Source organism: Perissodus microlepis, chromosome 20 (assembly GCF_051167445.1).
Source record: "Perissodus microlepis isolate ML-2025 ecotype Zambia chromosome 20, ASM5116744v1, whole genome shotgun sequence".
Taxonomy (NCBI): domain Eukaryota; kingdom Metazoa; phylum Chordata; class Actinopteri; order Cichliformes; family Cichlidae; genus Perissodus; species Perissodus microlepis.
Window position 1 is genome coordinate 28,266,290 of NC_140480.1, and position 18,490 is coordinate 28,284,779.

General features: G+C 39.7%; 1 protein-coding gene across 1 annotated transcript; it reads right to left on the reverse strand.

Annotated features, from left to right (window-relative positions):
* On the reverse strand, nucleotides 1-18,024 carry dgkaa (diacylglycerol kinase, alpha a). The gene is made up of 24 exons (XM_084916287.1): nucleotides 17,638-18,024; nucleotides 10,899-11,002; nucleotides 10,459-10,535; nucleotides 9,132-9,261; nucleotides 8,875-8,949; nucleotides 8,745-8,794; nucleotides 8,581-8,655; nucleotides 8,169-8,285; nucleotides 6,490-6,607; nucleotides 6,230-6,318; nucleotides 5,996-6,115; nucleotides 5,685-5,783; nucleotides 5,363-5,449; nucleotides 5,150-5,223; nucleotides 4,982-5,056; nucleotides 4,750-4,835; nucleotides 4,573-4,662; nucleotides 4,240-4,400; nucleotides 4,084-4,148; nucleotides 3,609-3,699; nucleotides 3,296-3,482; nucleotides 1,235-1,352; nucleotides 997-1,057; nucleotides 1-911 (listed from the first exon to the last, which is right to left on the reverse strand). The coding sequence occupies exons 1-24, from the start codon at nucleotides 17,676-17,678 to the stop codon at nucleotides 837-839; spliced, it is 2,265 nt and encodes a 754-aa protein (XP_084772413.1). The 5' UTR covers nucleotides 17,679-18,024; the 3' UTR covers nucleotides 1-836.
* Nucleotides 18,025-18,490: the final 466 nt, after the last annotated feature.

The window sequence follows — 18,490 nt, forward strand, 5'->3', positions numbered from 1 at the left end:
TGAAGTCCAGGTGATTTATTAAAATCTTTACACAGTCACTTATTACATCAACATCCTCCTGATATACTGGAATGATATGATTTATAAAGCATTTAAATAAAAATAAACACGTTTAAACATATCTTAACCAATAAGTTCGAATTGAACTCATCACAAATTACAAATTAAAATCAACATATCTCAGCTTTATGCCCTCACACTCCTACTGATGCACACAAACACACACACGGGAACAGCAGGCAGTGAATCAACATGCAGCCTCTTTGCTATTCCCAAAAACACTTTCAAGTATCTTCAACATCACTGAAATATAGCTTTGTCTTTTCTTCTGTCTTGGTTCCAAATTCACACAAACATATTTCTGACTTTCTTTAAAACAACAACGAAACAGCAATACTACATGGTCTATGCTCAAAGTGCATGCCTGTATGTTCGTCTACCTAAGCCATAATGAAGAGAACAGCTAATAAAGGCACTGAACGGAGCTGAATACTCTACTCTTCGCATGATATTCAGCTTGCTTTAAGTTTCTACAGAGCAGCACTTCCACTTAGCACTCACACAGCAAGTGTTGAGTATTGATAGAAAACACTGAGAAAATTTGGTCAGTCATTTTTGCCACAATGCAAACTTATCGTACCATAACATTTGTATTTGTATCATGCCATGCTTAGTTTATGTGTTACAGTAATGCAGAACTTTTGAAATAGTTATCCTAACTTTGACTGTCACAATGCAGTTTTTCTACAACCTACACATCCAAACTGATTTTATGTTACAAAGAAAAAGAGTCAGTTGTCTATTTACAGCAAACACTTGCATGTCGTCAGTCTGTTTCATTTGAAAAAGCCAGATGGTTTGGCTGGAGGACCCATCAACATACAGGCTTGATTCTTGTGTGTGATTTGAATCTGTAAATTAAAAAAAATATATATAAAATCAGGCATTTCATTGCATTAAGCAGCCACTGTGTTTCTGTGCCTGTGCAGTGTTTACCGTGCAGGGAGGCTGCATCCACGGTTCTCCATCTATCTGCATTGGTAATGCTTTCTTTGTCCTACGTGTAGAGAGGGATAAACAGAATGCATCAGGAAGGTCATGTGTCATTAAAATGTAAATGTATCTTCTTATGTAAATTAGCTAACGATGATCCCTAACTATGACCCACTGTTGAAGCTGAGAGCCCAGCCTTGTCATGTCTGAACATGTCCATGTGTCTTTTTTCCCCCCTCACCTGATGGTGATCTGAGACGTTTTCGCGAGCCGCACCGCGCTCTTGAGTCCAGTGTAAATCTGGCCCATCTCCATCGCTCCTTCAAGGCCGACCACCTCTAATCGCCGATCACTGAGGTCTGACAAGAAAGCAGAGGCTAATCAGTCCAGAGAAGGAAGACAAGATTGGGCCTGAGGCAGATGCCACTTCTCATATTTAATGTGCATCGATAACAGCAGTGGTTTGAAGCACACCAATGCATATCAATAATCATACATAATGTATAATCATCATGCACCTGCAAACAACTGCAGTTTACGTGCACTTATTTCTCTGTGCATACAGTGGCAGGATGGTTGGACTCAGGTCTTGGCTGACAGCATAGAGATGAATAGTTAGGAGGAAACTGATTTGAGAAGCAAACCATAACTAACCACCAGTGCAGAGAACCTCAAGAAAAAGAAAAAAAAAACAACATTTTTGCAGAAGCTGGTTTCTGCTTCTTAAGATTTCAGCTGAGATGTCAACAGCTTTCAGCCTGTATGCGTCATCATTTCTGAGAAGTTGGCTAATGTTAGCATGGTGTCATTCAAGCACTGAAGAGGCACGTGGAAACTTAGCATCCCTTCTGTGAGAAATTGGGCCTACTTCAAATGAATGCTGAAATCTTCTGATAAGATGATGGAGGGACATTACAGTACAATCAAAAGAAGAACTAAGAACATGGAAGATAACACAAACATTTTTTTTTTGCAGATAAGAATACAGATGCATTGAAATTTTGGCTTGCTATTCTGGTGGCTCGGTATCATACAGTTCAATAACCAGATTACACAAATAGCACCAGGTACTTGTTTGTATGTATGCACTGAAACCATGCATTTAAGTGTTAATATTTTGGCAAGTCAAAAAAAAGTTAAACACTTAAATGGACTATCGCTTTCAAAGAGAGAAGAGGGGCTGCTACAAATAAATAAGATAAATAGGGATTATCTTTAACTGTGAATTATGTAGTAAATATGTTTGTAGTAGAATCCAAGAATAAATATATGGAGATGGACAGAAGTACAGTATAGTACAGCATAGATGACCTTAAAGGGGTCAAAATCACGTACACGGGGTTATGCTGCCCTCAAGTGGCTGGAAAAATCAGTAACTCCACATTCAAAGTTAGACCAAACATCATCATATGGGTTCCAGTTTCATTGGACTGTTATTATAATTTGTGTAATTTAGAAACAGAGGAAGTTTGGTTGGAATAAATAGATTTTATTTTATTACACCCTCTAGTACTGTTGCTAGAGCACTAACCCCCTGTCTTTTGGAGAAAATGTGGAAATTAAAATGCAAATGACTACTGTGTATTTTGGGATTGTCTGGTTATTTAAAACTATCAAAGAGAGATATGGTGCCCGCAACACATTCTTAATGGTGAAATTCCTCTAGGAAGTAAGTTTATATACTCTGGATATATGGATGAAGAGAGATAAGTACTTAATGAACACACTGCTGGTGGCTCGTAAAAAGACTCATAAAGGAGTTGGTGACAGGTTAAACTTTGTGAAAAGTCTAATGTGTCTATGGTGAGTCGATGAGTCAGTGAACCTTACTTCTGTCCAATGACGCTGATGCTGACGTGAGTTTGAGGATAAGCTGAACTTTTCTATCAGTAAATGCTGCTGATAACATTCACATAGTGAATAAACTTCCATACGTTGAAGGAATGTAATCAAACGATTTAACAAAGGGAAAATGTAATCTTTAGGACACTAAAGCAAACATAATGTTAGCTTATATCCGTCTGATGTTGTTTAGTTTTCGATGTTGCTGGTTGTCAGTTGTTGCATGTCTAATTTGCTGACAAGAAATCGTTACAATATCAGAAATAAATAAACATATTATTGCACGTTTCTGTGTATTAGAGCCGTGACTTCAGGTCAGGAGATGAGGCTTGTGGTGAGGATGAATTTAGGTAAACTTTACACTTGCTGCTAATTATAATTTCATTAATTTCATTGTGTTCTCTCAGGACCACTGCTGTTAGATCAGACATCTGAATAATACAGGTCAACTGCAAAATACCTTGGGAAGTCACTTTCAGGATTTCTGGATTGACGATCACCTCCGGCTCTTCCTGCGCCGTCAGTCCCTTAGTGTCCACTTTTTTGGTCTCACCCCACAGGTTGGACCCGCCATGCATGCTAGGAATGTTTAGGATAGCAACACCCTCAAGAGACACAGCACTGAGATCCAAGGGAGTACCGCAACACTGGAGACGGTACAGCACACCGCAGCGTTAGAGTGAAATATCAGTGCGCTGTCTCTGATTGCTGTTTTGTATCGAGGCTACTTATTTCAAAGTAGCAAACTGCAAACTTGTGTGCTGTGCTCTCACCTCGATTGTTAAGTTTTCGCTCAGTTTTTTGCAGGAAGCAGAGATGGTTTCTGAAGTGGCAAATTCAAAATACCACAGCTTGTTCTTCATTCTGCCGTTAGAAAAAGCATCTCCTTTAGGTTTACGTGATACTTCACTTTCACAGAACATTTTCTCCTTTTAGTGCACGCAGCGCTTTAGAAAGAGTAGGAGTCAAGCAGCAACACTTGCTGCCACAGACATCTGCTGTCACCTCGAGCATTCGTGTCTTTTACTGCTTTAAAAAAAGCAGTAATTGCAAAGGCAAACAGGAAATATAGAAGTCATGTTGCGAAGAGAAAATTTGCTGTCTTTTAGCTCTATTGTGTTTTTAAACTGTGCATCTGTTAAGCTATGAAACACTGTTGTATTGCTATAAGCAGGAATGCATTCGCTTTGTTTACTGTTCCTGACAATGTGCCCTAGAGACACATAATATTCAAACAAATATGCAAACCTGCTGTTGAATTTCTGAGGATGTTTTTCCCTCATTGTGTGAAACCGGTGGGCAATGGAGGCATCCTGCAAACACAAAACAATATAGCAATTATACGACCTACTAAACCGAAAATAAAACACTTCCTATTGTATTACACATTTATGAGAAACTCACAACTCCAATAGAGAAGTAGTTGTTGATTATTTCATATGGCACTGGGTCACCCTCCTCTTGATTCTCATCAGTGATAACCTGCACGCTCCAGCGATCCATCAGCACCTGGGAGCTCCCCTCAATGTCTTTAAGAATACGGTTCAGATCTTCACCATCATACCCTTAAAGATGGAGACAAGAAAACTGTAATTTGGAGAACTTGCTGAAGCCCATTTAATTAGTGCAAACACTGTCTGAAAGCACACATAGACAGTGGCGCCATAGCATGAAAATAGTGACGTGCAAGTATTATCTTATTTACATAAGGGAACACTTCATCTCTTCATTTCTCACCTCCTCCCCAGCGAAGGCATCGAGCAAGGTCATTTCCTGTGCCAAGAGGAAGTACAGCAACAGGTGGCCGCACCAGCAGATTGCCTTTGTCTGAATGCAAAAAAAGGGAAGGAAATACAAAGTGTGTAACAATCAATTTCACATGTGATGTTGTGAAGTTTATGCCAACAATCTCACCTATTGCATCGAGAATCCACCCAACTGTGCCGTCTCCACCGCACACCAAGATCCTGTACTCCTTAAGATTTCTGAAGAAACTCAAACTGAAAGAAATTTGAAAGATATTTTTTGGGGGAAAAACTGTAACAGGAAGTTATGGAGGTTTAAGTAAGTACTCAGGATAATGTGGTAAGAAATAATCTAATATTAAAATCAATTTGAACAAAAACTCTTGTATCACTTTACTTACCCTGGTCCAGGGCCACCATTTGACAGGTTGTATACTTGTCGTGGATTCAGTAAAAACTGAAATTTGCGCAGCACTCTGAAATAAAGAAAACATAAAGAAAACCAAGTTGCACAATGTTCATGGATTTGAAATCTCTTTTTCCAGTAAAATATTCTTTTCCGAGCTCACCTTTCTCCCTGCTTACCACCACTTTTAGGGTTGACGAACACTAGAAGAGGATGGGCGTTCAGCACAGGGCAGATCTGATGATTAATAAACAAATGTTACAGGTATTATACTAAAGGAATATAAAAAGCAAACCCCACACTAATAGCATGGTGTACATTTTCGAGCTCTTGTTATTCAGCTTTAATGAAAAGCTTTTGCTTGCATGAATAATACCTGAAGCACTTGTCCGTCAGGAGTGGTATTGAGCTCGCTGTCATCTCCTGACCCAGAGCAGCCATTTTTTACATTATTTGGTCTCTCCTTTAGGGAGAACAATAAAGACAGAGAGTAAATAAATCATTAAAAATATCATAGTGTTTCTTGGATAAAAAATATCTACACTGTGTACCTAACAAAATGCCACACAGGTGAGAATGATTTACCAATGAAAAAAACAGCCTCTGGCTGATGTTATGTTTTGCGTTGGTGTGAGAGAGGCACTGTTTGCGTACTCTCTGTGCATTTGCTTGAGATGTGCCTGAGGATAGTTGTGTACCTTTATAACAGGATATATGGCCCATGGAGGAAGAATATGGTCTCTGAGCAGCCCACACATACACGGTGTTGACTCTTGGTCCACACATTGATCATGACGCTGTAGAATACAAATAAAATTACTCAGAAATACAGTGAAGATTTAGAGCATACAATAAAAAAAACTGTATAGAAAGGAGGCTTCCTGGATTCAATAGATACAAATGCGCACAACAATTCCAGAATGCAACTAAATCAAATCTCCTCCTTGATTAGAAAATAATTTACTCAAATTTATTCCTCAATGAGTCATGCACTGATATGTTTGCTCACCATCGTGTGGCACCACACACAGTGTTTGCCTGTTAGGCCTTGTAAGCTCTTGATCTTCTTCTGGCATTTGTCACACTTCCTAGAGTCACAGTTCCCACTCACCCAGTCATGTGTTGAAACCTGAAAAGTGAGATGGATTTTAAATTGTCCATGTAAGAGCACTCAGACATAGCATGAAATCAAATTTAGACCGTGCATGTGACTGTAAAGGTTGTCATGGAGACATCAGCATACCCCTATTTCTTTCTTTGACTTCACGTATGTCCTGGCGCAAGGGGCTGGGTTCTTGTTTGCACAGCGACCGTGGACTGTGTATTTGCAGGCTGCACAAAACGACACACAAACCAGCTGTCACATAATTTCTAAATACATATAAATTACTGTGGTAAATGTCAAGGAGGCAGATGAGCATTGATTAATCCCAAAAAAAATTTTATGCAATTTTCAAATTAGACACTTCCTTGCGCCCTCTTCTGGTTAGTTCTTGTACTCACAGGTGCAACACAGTCCCTGCTTCCTCAAACCCAGCAGCATGCTGTGACACACGTTGCAGTAAACGGGCTTGTTAAAATTTTTCATCCTCCACAGGTGTTGCCCGTCTTTCTGGGTCATCTATTTGTTGAAACAACAGTCAATGAAGAAGTCAGTGCAAGAAAGGGAAGAATAAAACAGTTTATGATCTTTTATTTTGTGAATATGATTTTTGAACAGAAAAATATATGTTTGCAAGAACAGAAGCTGTTCTCTCTTCCAATTCTTAGATATTAGTTCCACAACAAGGCATGATTTTCATCTTTTGCACCCATTCATTATTAAACTTAATGAGATGGCTCATTATGTAGTATGGCGGTGACTCTACATATCATCACACAACGCACAACTTCATGGACATTCAAATCAAAACTATCTATAATCTCGCTTAACAGAAGATTATAAAATTGTTTCAATCTGTTTACTGAGTGGTCAGTGTTCTTATCCAGATTAGATACTGAAACATTTTTTTTTAATGACGGGATGTATCACCCTTTCACTTGCTGCAAGAGGATCAGTAGACAGAATTGCGAATCAGCATACAGGAACTGTGAGGGGGCTGAATTCATGCACCCTAGGCTTCAAATGTCCACTGGTGGCTAGAAATAGCTGGAGGGGAAGTCCCTGGCATTGTTGCAGAGGCCAAATGAAAAAACACAATCTAGTTTGTGGGTTTAGGTCGCTGCAGCTAACTGTCAAACAGACTGTGCGTAGCTCTATATTGTTGGCAACACATTAAACACCCATAACACAAAGCGGATCTCATAAAACCCCTTTAAAGTATAGGGCCAATAATAAATGGATTCATTTTAAAGGGATGAAATGAAAAACTGAATTGTCAATGGAGAGTTCTGTCTAACTCTTGTGAATACTAGCCTCAGATTAACACAACTGGTCAATGCAAGCATGTGTAACTCCTGCCAAGTTAAGTATTTATAATAAAATAAAATATACCAGACTTATATACAAATTGTACAGATGGTGGTGGGAAACTGTTACTCTGTTTGGGATTAAAACATTTTAGGAAAAGGTCAGAGTGACACGTGAGAAAAGTCTCTCAAGAGAAATTCCATTAGACCCAAAGATGTTTCTGCTTGGTTTGTAGTCACAAAAATAAAATTACAAAAATAACAAACAAATATGCTTGAGCTCTTTGGATTTAAGTTTTTAAGTGCCGAAAAGCTGAGAGTCTAGCTCTGAGTGGAAGGGGAGGTGCAAGCATATGAAAATGTTTCTTTAATTACATGGATTAGCACATACCAACAAAGGGAAACCCTTTTTGTCATTTGTTTTCTTTTAATCTTAGGGTGCTTTCCTTTAATTATTTCCTTAATTGTATATACACGGCCTTAGCGCTAAGCACTGCTATATCATTCAAGCATTCATATTGTGCAGAATAAACGGAAAACACAAAGGCATTCTGATGGTGCAGAGCATGGAAGGAATGAGATTACCACACCCTGTAACAGTGAGTTGGCAAAAAGGGCTTTAGGGAAAAGGAGGAGGAGGCGAAGGACAGAGGCGAGGCATGCGAGGCCAGGAATTTACAAGAGTAGTTACTACTTTGTGAGATATCTGCTATAAAAAAGAAATATATTTGAGCTTGGACTTTGGAGCCAACACACGCTCCTTTTAAAAGCACCTTTAGACCCAGCAAGACCAGCAAGGGAACGTTGTTCATGCCTCCTTGTACCCACTCATCCAGAGAAACTGTGCCGCTGCTGTCAGCATCAATTGCTGTCATCATGTCCTTCAGAACCTGATGAAATCACATTCAGTTGTTATTATCCAATCAGCACACACGTTTCTATTACTTAAAGGGCCATGTGGTTTCTGAAAGTAGTCGAGCTGGAATCTGTAAATTGTATATGCAGAGAAGCTTATCACTTTATGAACCTCTGGCAAATGAGTAACAAGAAGTGCCATATAGTGTGTACCCAACACTGTTATGGATGTCTTGCGCAAATAAATCTGTCTTCACATACATTTACTATACGTTACCTAAGTGCAGTGCATGCAGAACATTTGCATTACATTTATATTCTGGGACTTACCGGCTTGAGTTCTGACACATCCCAGTCGAGATATTCTGCAGCGTGCATCATCTGTGCAATAATCCGATCCACTTCCTGTTCAAAATGTAGCACGCTTGTTTTAGTGTTGCGGCTGTTTTGAAGATGTTTTAAATATACTTTAAAATAGTTTCTCAACAACTTACAGAGCTGTCCAAAACTCCATTCCCATCTCTGTCATAAAGCCTGAAAGCAACTAAAGAAAGAATGGAAATGAAAGTGGAGCTGCTAGATGAGTCATTACTATTTTGGGCACAAAAGAAAACAAAAACTCACACTCCAGTTTGTCCCTGGGCTGGCCATCTTCAAGTAGAGAGAAGTAACATGAGACATCTTTAAGGAAGACTTCCTCTACAGGAGAGATTGAGGAGAGAGAGGAGGCTGTGAATTCTCTAGTTACCATATGTATACAAACAGTACGATGCAGGGATGTGGTGATAACTGCACGCATGCCAAATCGGCCATGAGGCGAAAAGGGTCGGCTGAAAAGGCGGTAAGCTGTTTGTATGCACGGTGCGTATGTATAATCTCACTGGTACTGTCTTCTTGGCCGGGTTCAGAGTTTTGAAAGGAGCGGAAGAGTCTCTGGCAGAGATCCACAGGGAAGTCCTCCACTTCTAAATATGTCTTGAGAAACAGACGAAAGCCTTCTTCATTGATGCACTGGGAAAAAAAACATGAATGGGAGAAGCATGTTCTGTTTACAGCGGTCTAGTGAAGTGCGAAATGAATGGGTTGAAGCTTATTTGTATATAATATGCTTGTTACTTCTGAAAATAAAAAAAGATAATACTATGAACAACTGTGTGAAAAACGTATATTTTACAAGCGTCGCTTTATCAGCTGTTCTAAGCTCAAATATGGATTGGCAAGATCTCAGAAGCCTAAAAAGCTTCTCAAATAGATTTAATCAATAATTTAAAAATGTACCAAAACAAAGTGTCTACAGGGTGTCATGTGACAATGACATAAAACAAAAAAATAAGCTCCTGCTTAAAGATTTCAGTCCATCTGTCTGGCATGGCATCTGTTTTTCTCACATGATATTATGCTGCAGGGCTAACAAGCTGTAGTCCCCTGATAATGGTGAACTACAAACCCATTTCTTGTTGCTATTCCTTTTCCCTACTTTTTACCCTGCAGAGCTGCCCGAGTAATAAATAAGATGAATGCAAGGCAGCCGGATCACACAAAGAAAAAAAAAACAAGGGAGAGAGACTAACGGAGCTGCACCACCAAAACACAACAACATTTCCAACAAATCATTTAAATGTAGTCTTGTAGCCATATTTGTATTTTGACAGCAATTAACTTGTAACTTTATGGACGCAACTGTGTTCTCTCCCATTATGAAAAACAACATTTCATTCTTCTAATTAAACTCAAAGTGGCAAATAAACTTTCACTGCTGTAACAACTACTTGAGAAATTATTGTATTTGCTGTCTTCACAAATTAGTAGTCAGTATCAGCCATTGATTTGAGCAGTCTTTTTTTTGCTGTTCAATCACATCTGAGCTTACACTGCATGAGGGAAGCCAGCACACTGTTAAACAAGGCCTTGCTGCGTGGGCAAATCTAAGGAGGTAATTTACATTTGCAGTCTCGCTTGAATACGCTGACGATATTTCTCATGGACAGCTTAGTCAGCCTGATCGATACTGCAGGTTGAAATCTAATTCATCAGCGAGGATAATTAATAACTGCCCAATACACGTAAATCTTATTCTCATTTTACAGCGAACAGCTACTCTCAGACCTATTATTCTGTTGAGCTATGAAGCTTTTAGATGGCATCTCTGTGAATTAGTTTTGGAGGGATGGATTTGACTGTGAACAGCAGGACACACTGTCCCCTCACCTCTCCATGCCTGTGCCGGGCCAGACTGCCATCTGCATAGAATTCCCTCAGCACATCTTTCACCTTCAAGTTGTTGTCTGGAAGCAAAGACACGCAGGTCACACAGGGATACGCATGCATACTTCGTCCATTCAACTTTGTGTGCAAACGTTTTTAATCCACACTTCTAAATGTCATCTGTGTATATGATTACACCATAAATATAGATTTATCTGGAGTACAACAATATATGTATATATATATATATATATATATATATATATATATATATATATGCATGCTCAATTTGCAGAAAAAGAGAATGTGGTAGACTGCTACCTCCTCTAGATATGAGAAACCATGAGCGAGTGTAAATGAGTGTGTGTGGGTGGAAGTGGAAGTGGAGGGGGGGGTGTTAAGCGCTGAGAAAGCTGCCTGCCTGCCCGCCTGTCTGTACTCACATTCAATGTACTGTTGTAGCTGGATAAAGTCGACAGGGTTCAGTTCCTTCACCTCTGGGTTTGTGGGGGAGGACATGGTGCCTGCTTCTGCACAAACTGCCTGCCTGTGAACAAGCAGGCAGCGAGAGAAACCGTGAGATGTAGACGGAGAGAAAAGAGAAGGTGGGTGCACGCTAGCCTTCCTCTTTGTAAAACATAAAAGCGTGGCTGCAAGCAAAAGATAGCATCTCACATCTCGCTCTGTAAAAATCCATGATTATAGACAGGGAGAATCGCTCTTAACATCCAAACTTTCTTTGAAGCAGAAGCAAGAGTACACAGAACTGTGCACACATTAAAATGTCTTTAATCAGAAAACAACTACAACAGGGCGTTTTTAAATCAGAACGCAATATTGTCACTGTGCTCCAGGTGCATACGCCCGCAGTTTTTCCTCAACATGATAACATTTTTCCTCGTATGATGCACTAAAATGCAACTTCACTGCCAAACACAGCAAACTTTAAGCACTTGTGCTTTTACGCTGTTTGTTTTAGATCTCACACCATCAGAGTATGCAACTAGCCAATGGAAACTGGGCCGAAAGGCTTTCAAAACTAATTTGAGGCTAAATTTTCCCATGATGCCTTGTGTCTAGGGATTTTTTGCACCCAAAGTCTTTTTCCATGTACTCACTGGCCCACATTAGTTTTGCAAAGTACCAGCTACAGGGAGTATTTTGGTTTCAATTAGGACAAGAAGATGCACTGGTGTGTTAAAATGCACAGATAAACAATAAAACCTTGTGGAGAGGTTGCAAAAACCAAACTGGCTTGTCAAGGGGCCTCCCCGTTAAACAAAAGGAAGAGACTTAAATGTCACAGAAGGCTGAAAGAGAGCGTGAAATTTGAATCTGACACAGAAAAAGAGCTTGTAAGTTCAATAAAAACTGGCCCGGCAAGTCGTTCAGAAGCAAGGAAGCGTGAAGTGCGGATGAAGATTTGGTATGTTTCTTTTAACGACTCCACATGATGGGGGATGAATTCTATAATGACAGGAAAGCATACAGCTCATTACTAATTAAAGAAAGAGGAGAAACTGGTTAATGGAAGGGAGCAAAGTGGCATCCTGACATCGTGTTTAATGTTGTTTTAGATGTGTGTGGATAAAAATGGTTCCTAAGGAAATGCACGGATAAAATCAATAGCAAATTTCTAGTATACCTAACATACTCGTGATCAGTCTTCTACAATTAGGTGAGCCAGGAAATCTCTCCATCACGTCTGGCACCAAGAAATAGCACACGTGCTTTTCTGATTTACTATCCATTTCTTTAACGTTAAGGCAAAAAACGTGCCATTTTTCTCCCATCTAGAAATGAAATATTGAATTAATAATCAAACAGAAACCTTGCTGTATTAAATAAATGAGAGGATACGTAGGTACAGTGTTAAATATTGCTGTAAAACTGACAAGACTCAGGCTGTTCAAAGATTTTATGGCTCCTCTGAACCTGTCACGAATTCTTTCTTTTACACATTTTCTCATCTATTATTATCCTGTCATTCTTTTGCTAAATTTACTTGGCTTTTCTCAAAAGGATTACACCAGCACTGGTTTAACCCATGAATACTTCACATGACAGAATATTTTGTATTTGTCATTCTGTGCTATAAATCACAGCGAGCTACATTAGGTTTTGTCTGAATTATATTACCATGATGAGGGAATGCAGCGAAGACTTTTTATAAATCAATCCGTTCTTCTTCCGCATTCTTGTGCAGCGGTAATGGGTACTTAAAACCATTAAATACCGTTTATATAACACTCTCTAAGAGTACAAGTACACTATGCGAAAGTTTGAATCGTCTCCTAATTGATTTTATTACTGTTTAGAAATGGAAACTGGAATGCAAAATAAGACTTCGAAGGCAAACAACAACAAAATAGATTCAGGTTTGAAAAACTGAGAACACTAATCTGATTATGAACAAACTTTAAAGCACCCACTAGAAATGATGGTGATTTCATGCTTACAAATGTGATCATTAATACAATTATTACAAGAAAAATCATTTTTGTTTGTTTCTTATTAAAGAAGAGTTTCATGCACACGCTGCAAATCCAGTCTCATGAATAACAGAATAAAAAAACCTCAATGTTGCAGTTCCGTCCAGGCTGACGAACTGTAAATGTGCCGTTCACACAGCTGTCTACAGGTGTTTTCACACATCTATGTGCAGTCTGTTTAGGCATTAGTGAAGGCTGCCTGCACCAAACAGGAAAATCAGAGTACTTAAAGAATATCCTGAGAAAATGAAATGAAATAATCTGAAATAACACCCACTCCCTTTGAATCCATTTGCTCTCTCTTTGGGCTCCGAAAGGTTCGGGCTGTCCTCACTTAATTCCCTCAAAAGGTCAGAGCCGTTGCCTAGCACTTTGTTTATGCAGCCGATCAGGTGGGCCAGGTTTTTATCGACAGCAAAGTGACACATGAAGGAATCATGAGAAGCCATCTGCTACTGATCACCAGATTACAGCCTGAACCTCTTTATTCTATAAATGTTCTCCTGTCTCCATCTCTTTAAACACTGCCCCCTAAATAAACTAAAAACAAGCTTACGAGTGAGTTTTTATTTGCAGATAAAAAGACACCTCATTTTAGATAGGTTCTAGGTGTTTTTTGTTCATGATGTCACGAACAGCGTCGCGCCTATTTTCTCTCCTTCCCAGAGCATCATGGTCATCATCATCACCATCATCATCATTATTGTCTGGTTCCACTAGATCTTGAGCCTATCTGAGTAATCTGATTCCACACTTCCTGATTAGATAATGATTTGCATGCACGATGCAGAGTGGGAAATCGGGACCAGTCAGGACAGGAAGAAGCATTCTATGTTCTCAGAGGACGGATGAAGAGTGTAATGCACACGAGCCAGTTGTTTACACTCAAAAGCACGGGATGGATTTCTTTGAAAAATTATGGCCTTGACTAAATGAGCTTACTAAAGTCGGCATACATATTTCAGGAGGTTTCACGAATGCCTGAAGCTCGGTAAGACCGAATACAGACCATGTGACTAAGTCAGGTCAATAAGGTCCCACTGATAACATTAAATGGCAGATACCTTATGAAGGAACTGTTTGTGTTCCTTTATATAAAGTTTATGTGGTAGAGTCTTGACTATGTAAATTCATATTTGGCCTAAAAAGAGTACAATTCTTCTACGTGATTTACTTTGATTTGCTCGACAGACAGACAGTTCGAGGTATAACTGTTTAAACAAAATGTTGCTCCACATAATCAGTACAGAATAAATGATGCAACATATTCTGAGCAGCCGTGCACATTAGCTACTGGCGCAGTAGTGGTTCTTCAAATAGCACTGAAAAACAATTTAAATGTTAAAGTGGTTAGCAACGACTCGTGACAGCAACATCGACTTCCCAAATAAACTTCTGAAAAAAACCACCTGTCTCGGGCCTGACAGCGGCTTTAACTTCTGACCACTTGCTCAAAAGAAAAAACACCAAAGCAACTGCTTTCACCACACGGAAAAAAAACCCCCAACAACAACAAAAAAACTACAAAAATAAAACTGGAGGATTAAAGCGACAGTTCCGTTCACATTTTCCTTAACATATGGCAAGGGTTTAATTATGAGCTCTTAAAGTCTTCATTTAAAACTGTCAACGACCCTAAAACCACCATGTTTACAACAGGCACTTGAAGGTATACTTGGGGATGACCTTTTTCCACGCAGGCTAATGTTTGTGCAAGCTGTCATAACGCCTACGCCTTGTGTCAAGGAAATCTGCTGTTTTGCAACACTTGCAGGGTGTAAGTCACTGACTCCCTCATTCTGCGGTTGGAAAACACTGCGTAGGTTCTTTGAAGAGAGAGAAGTCAACATACAATGTTGGCCATTTGTTTTTCTCTCGAATCTACAACGAGTCTGCTCATTGAACCGTGTGCCGAATGCATCAGGTTAACACAAGTGGAAGGACAGACATGTTTGGTTGCTATGGAAAGTGTTTCCCTACATCAGCTGCTCTCTGTCAAAGTGCTGCCATGGGTGACTAACAGGTAGGAGGATCCAGAGGCAGAAAGGGGGGGGTATCCATTAGAGGGAAGGGGAGCCCAGTCATAACTGTGAGTCTTCCCCCTTCATCGGTGCCTCCTCCCACACCACAGGTCTTGGTTGGCCTTCAAAACTAGAGGACACGCTCCAAATTGCATTCTACATGCAGATGCTACTGTGACTCATTGCATGAAGAGGGAAACACTCCCCTAACTATAAATGGACTGTTTGCTTAAGGGGTCAGTTTGCAGGTTAAGCCTGAAGTTACAAACCACTAACTGGTGGTGGTGGTGATGGAAAAATGGTACTTCTGCACATTTATGTAGTGCTTCTACTTCTGTTTTTTTTTTGTTTTTTTGTTTTTTTGTTGTTTTTTTTGGGGGGGGGGGGGGGGGGGGTCATCTTCAGTAAAACTTCATTATAACTTTCATCGATCAGGATAGATAGATAGATAGATAGATAGATAGATAGATAGATAGATAGATAGATAGATAGATAGAGCACACAAAGCTGGGCCAAAACGATTCCACAGTCAGAATTGAGCATGCTCTGTTAAACAGGGCTTTCCCTTGTCTACCACTGTTTGGTGATATTTGAAGAATGCAAACTGCAGGCTCCAGTTAGGAGGAATACTGGATAATGTGAACATAATAAACATGGCTTGTAAATCAAGACAAAAAAAGACTGAACAAAAAAAACAACAAAAGCTATTCACTACAGCATGAATCACACATTTCTTGGAAATGTAGGCAGGGCTTTACATGCTCACAAGCTTCAAAGTGAAAGCAGCCCATCACTCTGAGTTCAGACTTGAATGTGACTTATATAATAGCTGTGTGTGCGTGTTTGTGTGTGTGGAGGCAGCCCCGTAGAACACCATACTGCCTTCAGAAAAAAAACCCTCAAACCTGCCCAGACTAGTGAGAGTGCATGCTGTCATATAAGGGCCACATTGCTTTTATGGTGTGACTGTTTGCACTTATCAGGGAGTCTCGTCTGGTTCACCCACAGATCTCTCCACAACTAAAAATGAAACAAATGTCACATTTCTTTTGAAATGATCTCAAGTGCTGTTCAGCAGTATTTTCCACTATCATACCAGTAATTTAGTCTTTTCCATCCGAAAGAGCTATAATATACAGATTGTCTTTTCTCATTCGGGATTTCCTGCATTGAACATTTTTAAATGGTTCAGTCAGACCCATATAATCCGGTTTTGTTGATTGAGGCTTTATTAATTCTTGCATAATACATATTTTTATTTCAAAATGGTCAGAACTAACGTGGAAATAACTGGACTTCTGTCAAATAAGATACCTAATCTTTGCTTTTAACTTATGTGATCTGATCATGCTTACTTGTGTAGTTACCTCCAACTAAAGACCAATTATGAACTGGGAAAAAACCTGTACTTTGAGGAATTTTCTTCACTGGAAAGGATCAGCGTTACAAGTCGCAGCATGCTACCATAGTGTGTTACTGAAAATTACTGATGTGCGACACTTCATGCCATATTCACAGGTAGTAGCTCATTAATTTTAGGCTGGTTTGCTAATATGATAAAGGAAGGGAAGCTCATCCTTTCTCATATCCTGCAAAACTATAGCTGGAACATTAAAAATGTGCAAGTTAAACCGAAAGTCACAGAATGGGCTGAATTCTACTTAATTTACATCCTCTAGCCTGTGATGCAAACGTGAACAATGGCACAATTGACCTGACTACACTATTGATTGTCTGTTCCTAAAAACCCTCTTGCAGCCACAAACAAATGAGCACCTCGGAGCCTCTTCAGCGTTAAAAATAACCTGCTCACAAGATGACAAAGGAAAAACTGCTCCGTAAATTAAATCACTTGGATGTAAAGCTTGCAAAACTGGAGAGTTTTGGACAAAAAGAGTGGTGATGGGGGACACACAAACCTGATATCTAGACTGTCCTGTATGCTTTCTTTTTCCACTTAACATGGGGACTGTTTTGCAGACAAATGCCAGTGAAAGGAGAGGTTTGAGTAAACAATGCAATAGTGCTATTCACCAACGTGCCCCATCACCTACTTCACACCAGGAAGGATTTTTGCCTTCCCAGTAGTGACGAAAACTCATACAAAAGCCCTTATGGGGTGTACTTATTGTTTTTTCCCACTGGTGTAGCACCATACCTTGCAACACCTGTAATCTCAGATGGGGGTTACTCAGATAAAGTCCTATCAGGCAGTGTAATCACCCAATAACCTGTTTGTCGAGTATGCTGCTGACATGCTTTGACAAACAGAAAACAGTAAGTGTTTTACATGAAGAATCTTCAGGTGTTTAGCAGCCTACATGCTTGCCATTTCCTACTCTGACACATGAAATAGGCTGACAAAGGTACCAAATTTATTGGCAAAGGGAACTGAAATTATGCATGTTTGTGGGGATTTTTAAAAGGCTGATCTGCTGAGTGAATTACTCTGTTATTAGCAGCAAAAAAGCACTAAGCTGAAATTAATCGATATCCTCATGAATCTGCTCGGATCTTTTCATTCAATTCTTAATAGCAGCGCAAAACCAAGACGAAATTTTACCCTCTCTTATTTGACTGGGGCTCATCTGCAGCCGAAAGACGTATAGAGGTTTGCTAAAACTTCGATCAATGCGAACGGTGCAAGGTTTTGGTTTTTTGTCATTTACCTTTCCGCCGCCACTGTGTTGGTTGCCTTTACACAGTCCATCTCCACGCTGTGCAGAAGAAAGAATCAAAACGAAAATCCTGCTCTCAGACGCGAAGCAAAGTGGTCGTTAACTTTAAACGGAGGCGGCGAGGTCTGCCGAGTGGAAGCGGTGAACTACTGCGCAGAGCAGCGACTGAGGATCCCTCAGGCGAAGCACCGCCTCAGCTGATCTGCGCCCTCCTTTGCTAGCCAATACACACCCGTTATTCCGGTCCCGTGCGTCCATCTGCAAAGTTAGAAAGTAATGCTTCGTTTAACTTATGCAGCTGTAAAAGAGCAGTTATCACTCTGCATCCTTCAGGAAGTATACGCTGAAAGCTGCACCGTAATGCTTTCAACAGTTTTATCATTTGCAGCGCTGTTGTTGTTTTTGGTGTTGCTGTCCATCATGAGCCTTTTTAAAGTGATGAAGCTGACGTCACATGTTAAGGCGCAGAACAAAAAAGCCACCGTGGTTACAATAAAATAATATCAGCATATAACCCCTTCAAATTGCTTGTAATTGTAACAACATTAGCAAAAAATAAATAAATAAATACTAAACTTATGGCTACTTAGGCTACAGACCTCGAGCCACCTTGGTGTTGATAGAATTTGTTTATAGATAGTGACCAATAACGATAAATATTAATTGTATTTACGTGGTTATAAGCCTTATAGAGGCTACGCTGTTATCTGAGGTATGCTTTTAATCAAATAGTGAGTAAACAGTGAAATACTGCAAATACTGCGGCTATGAACTCATATCTTTAACAAACAGTGCGTATTGATATCGAACGTGAACAAAATCCGGAACTATACTATTGCTGACG

Bases quoted from the DNA above. Each gene is read 5' to 3' on its own strand.
- dgkaa (XM_084916287.1), bottom strand. From the start codon at position 17,678: ATGGACTGTGTAAAGGCAACCAACACAGTGGCGGCGGAAAG. The intron at 5,450-5,684 runs GTACACAACTAT...TTCTCCCTAAAG, and splicing joins CCATATATCCTGTTATAAAG to GAGAGACCAAATAATGTAAA. The intron at 912-996 runs GTAAACACTGCA...TTTAATTTACAG, and splicing joins GGATGCAGCCTCCCTGCACG to ATTCAAATCACACACAAGAA.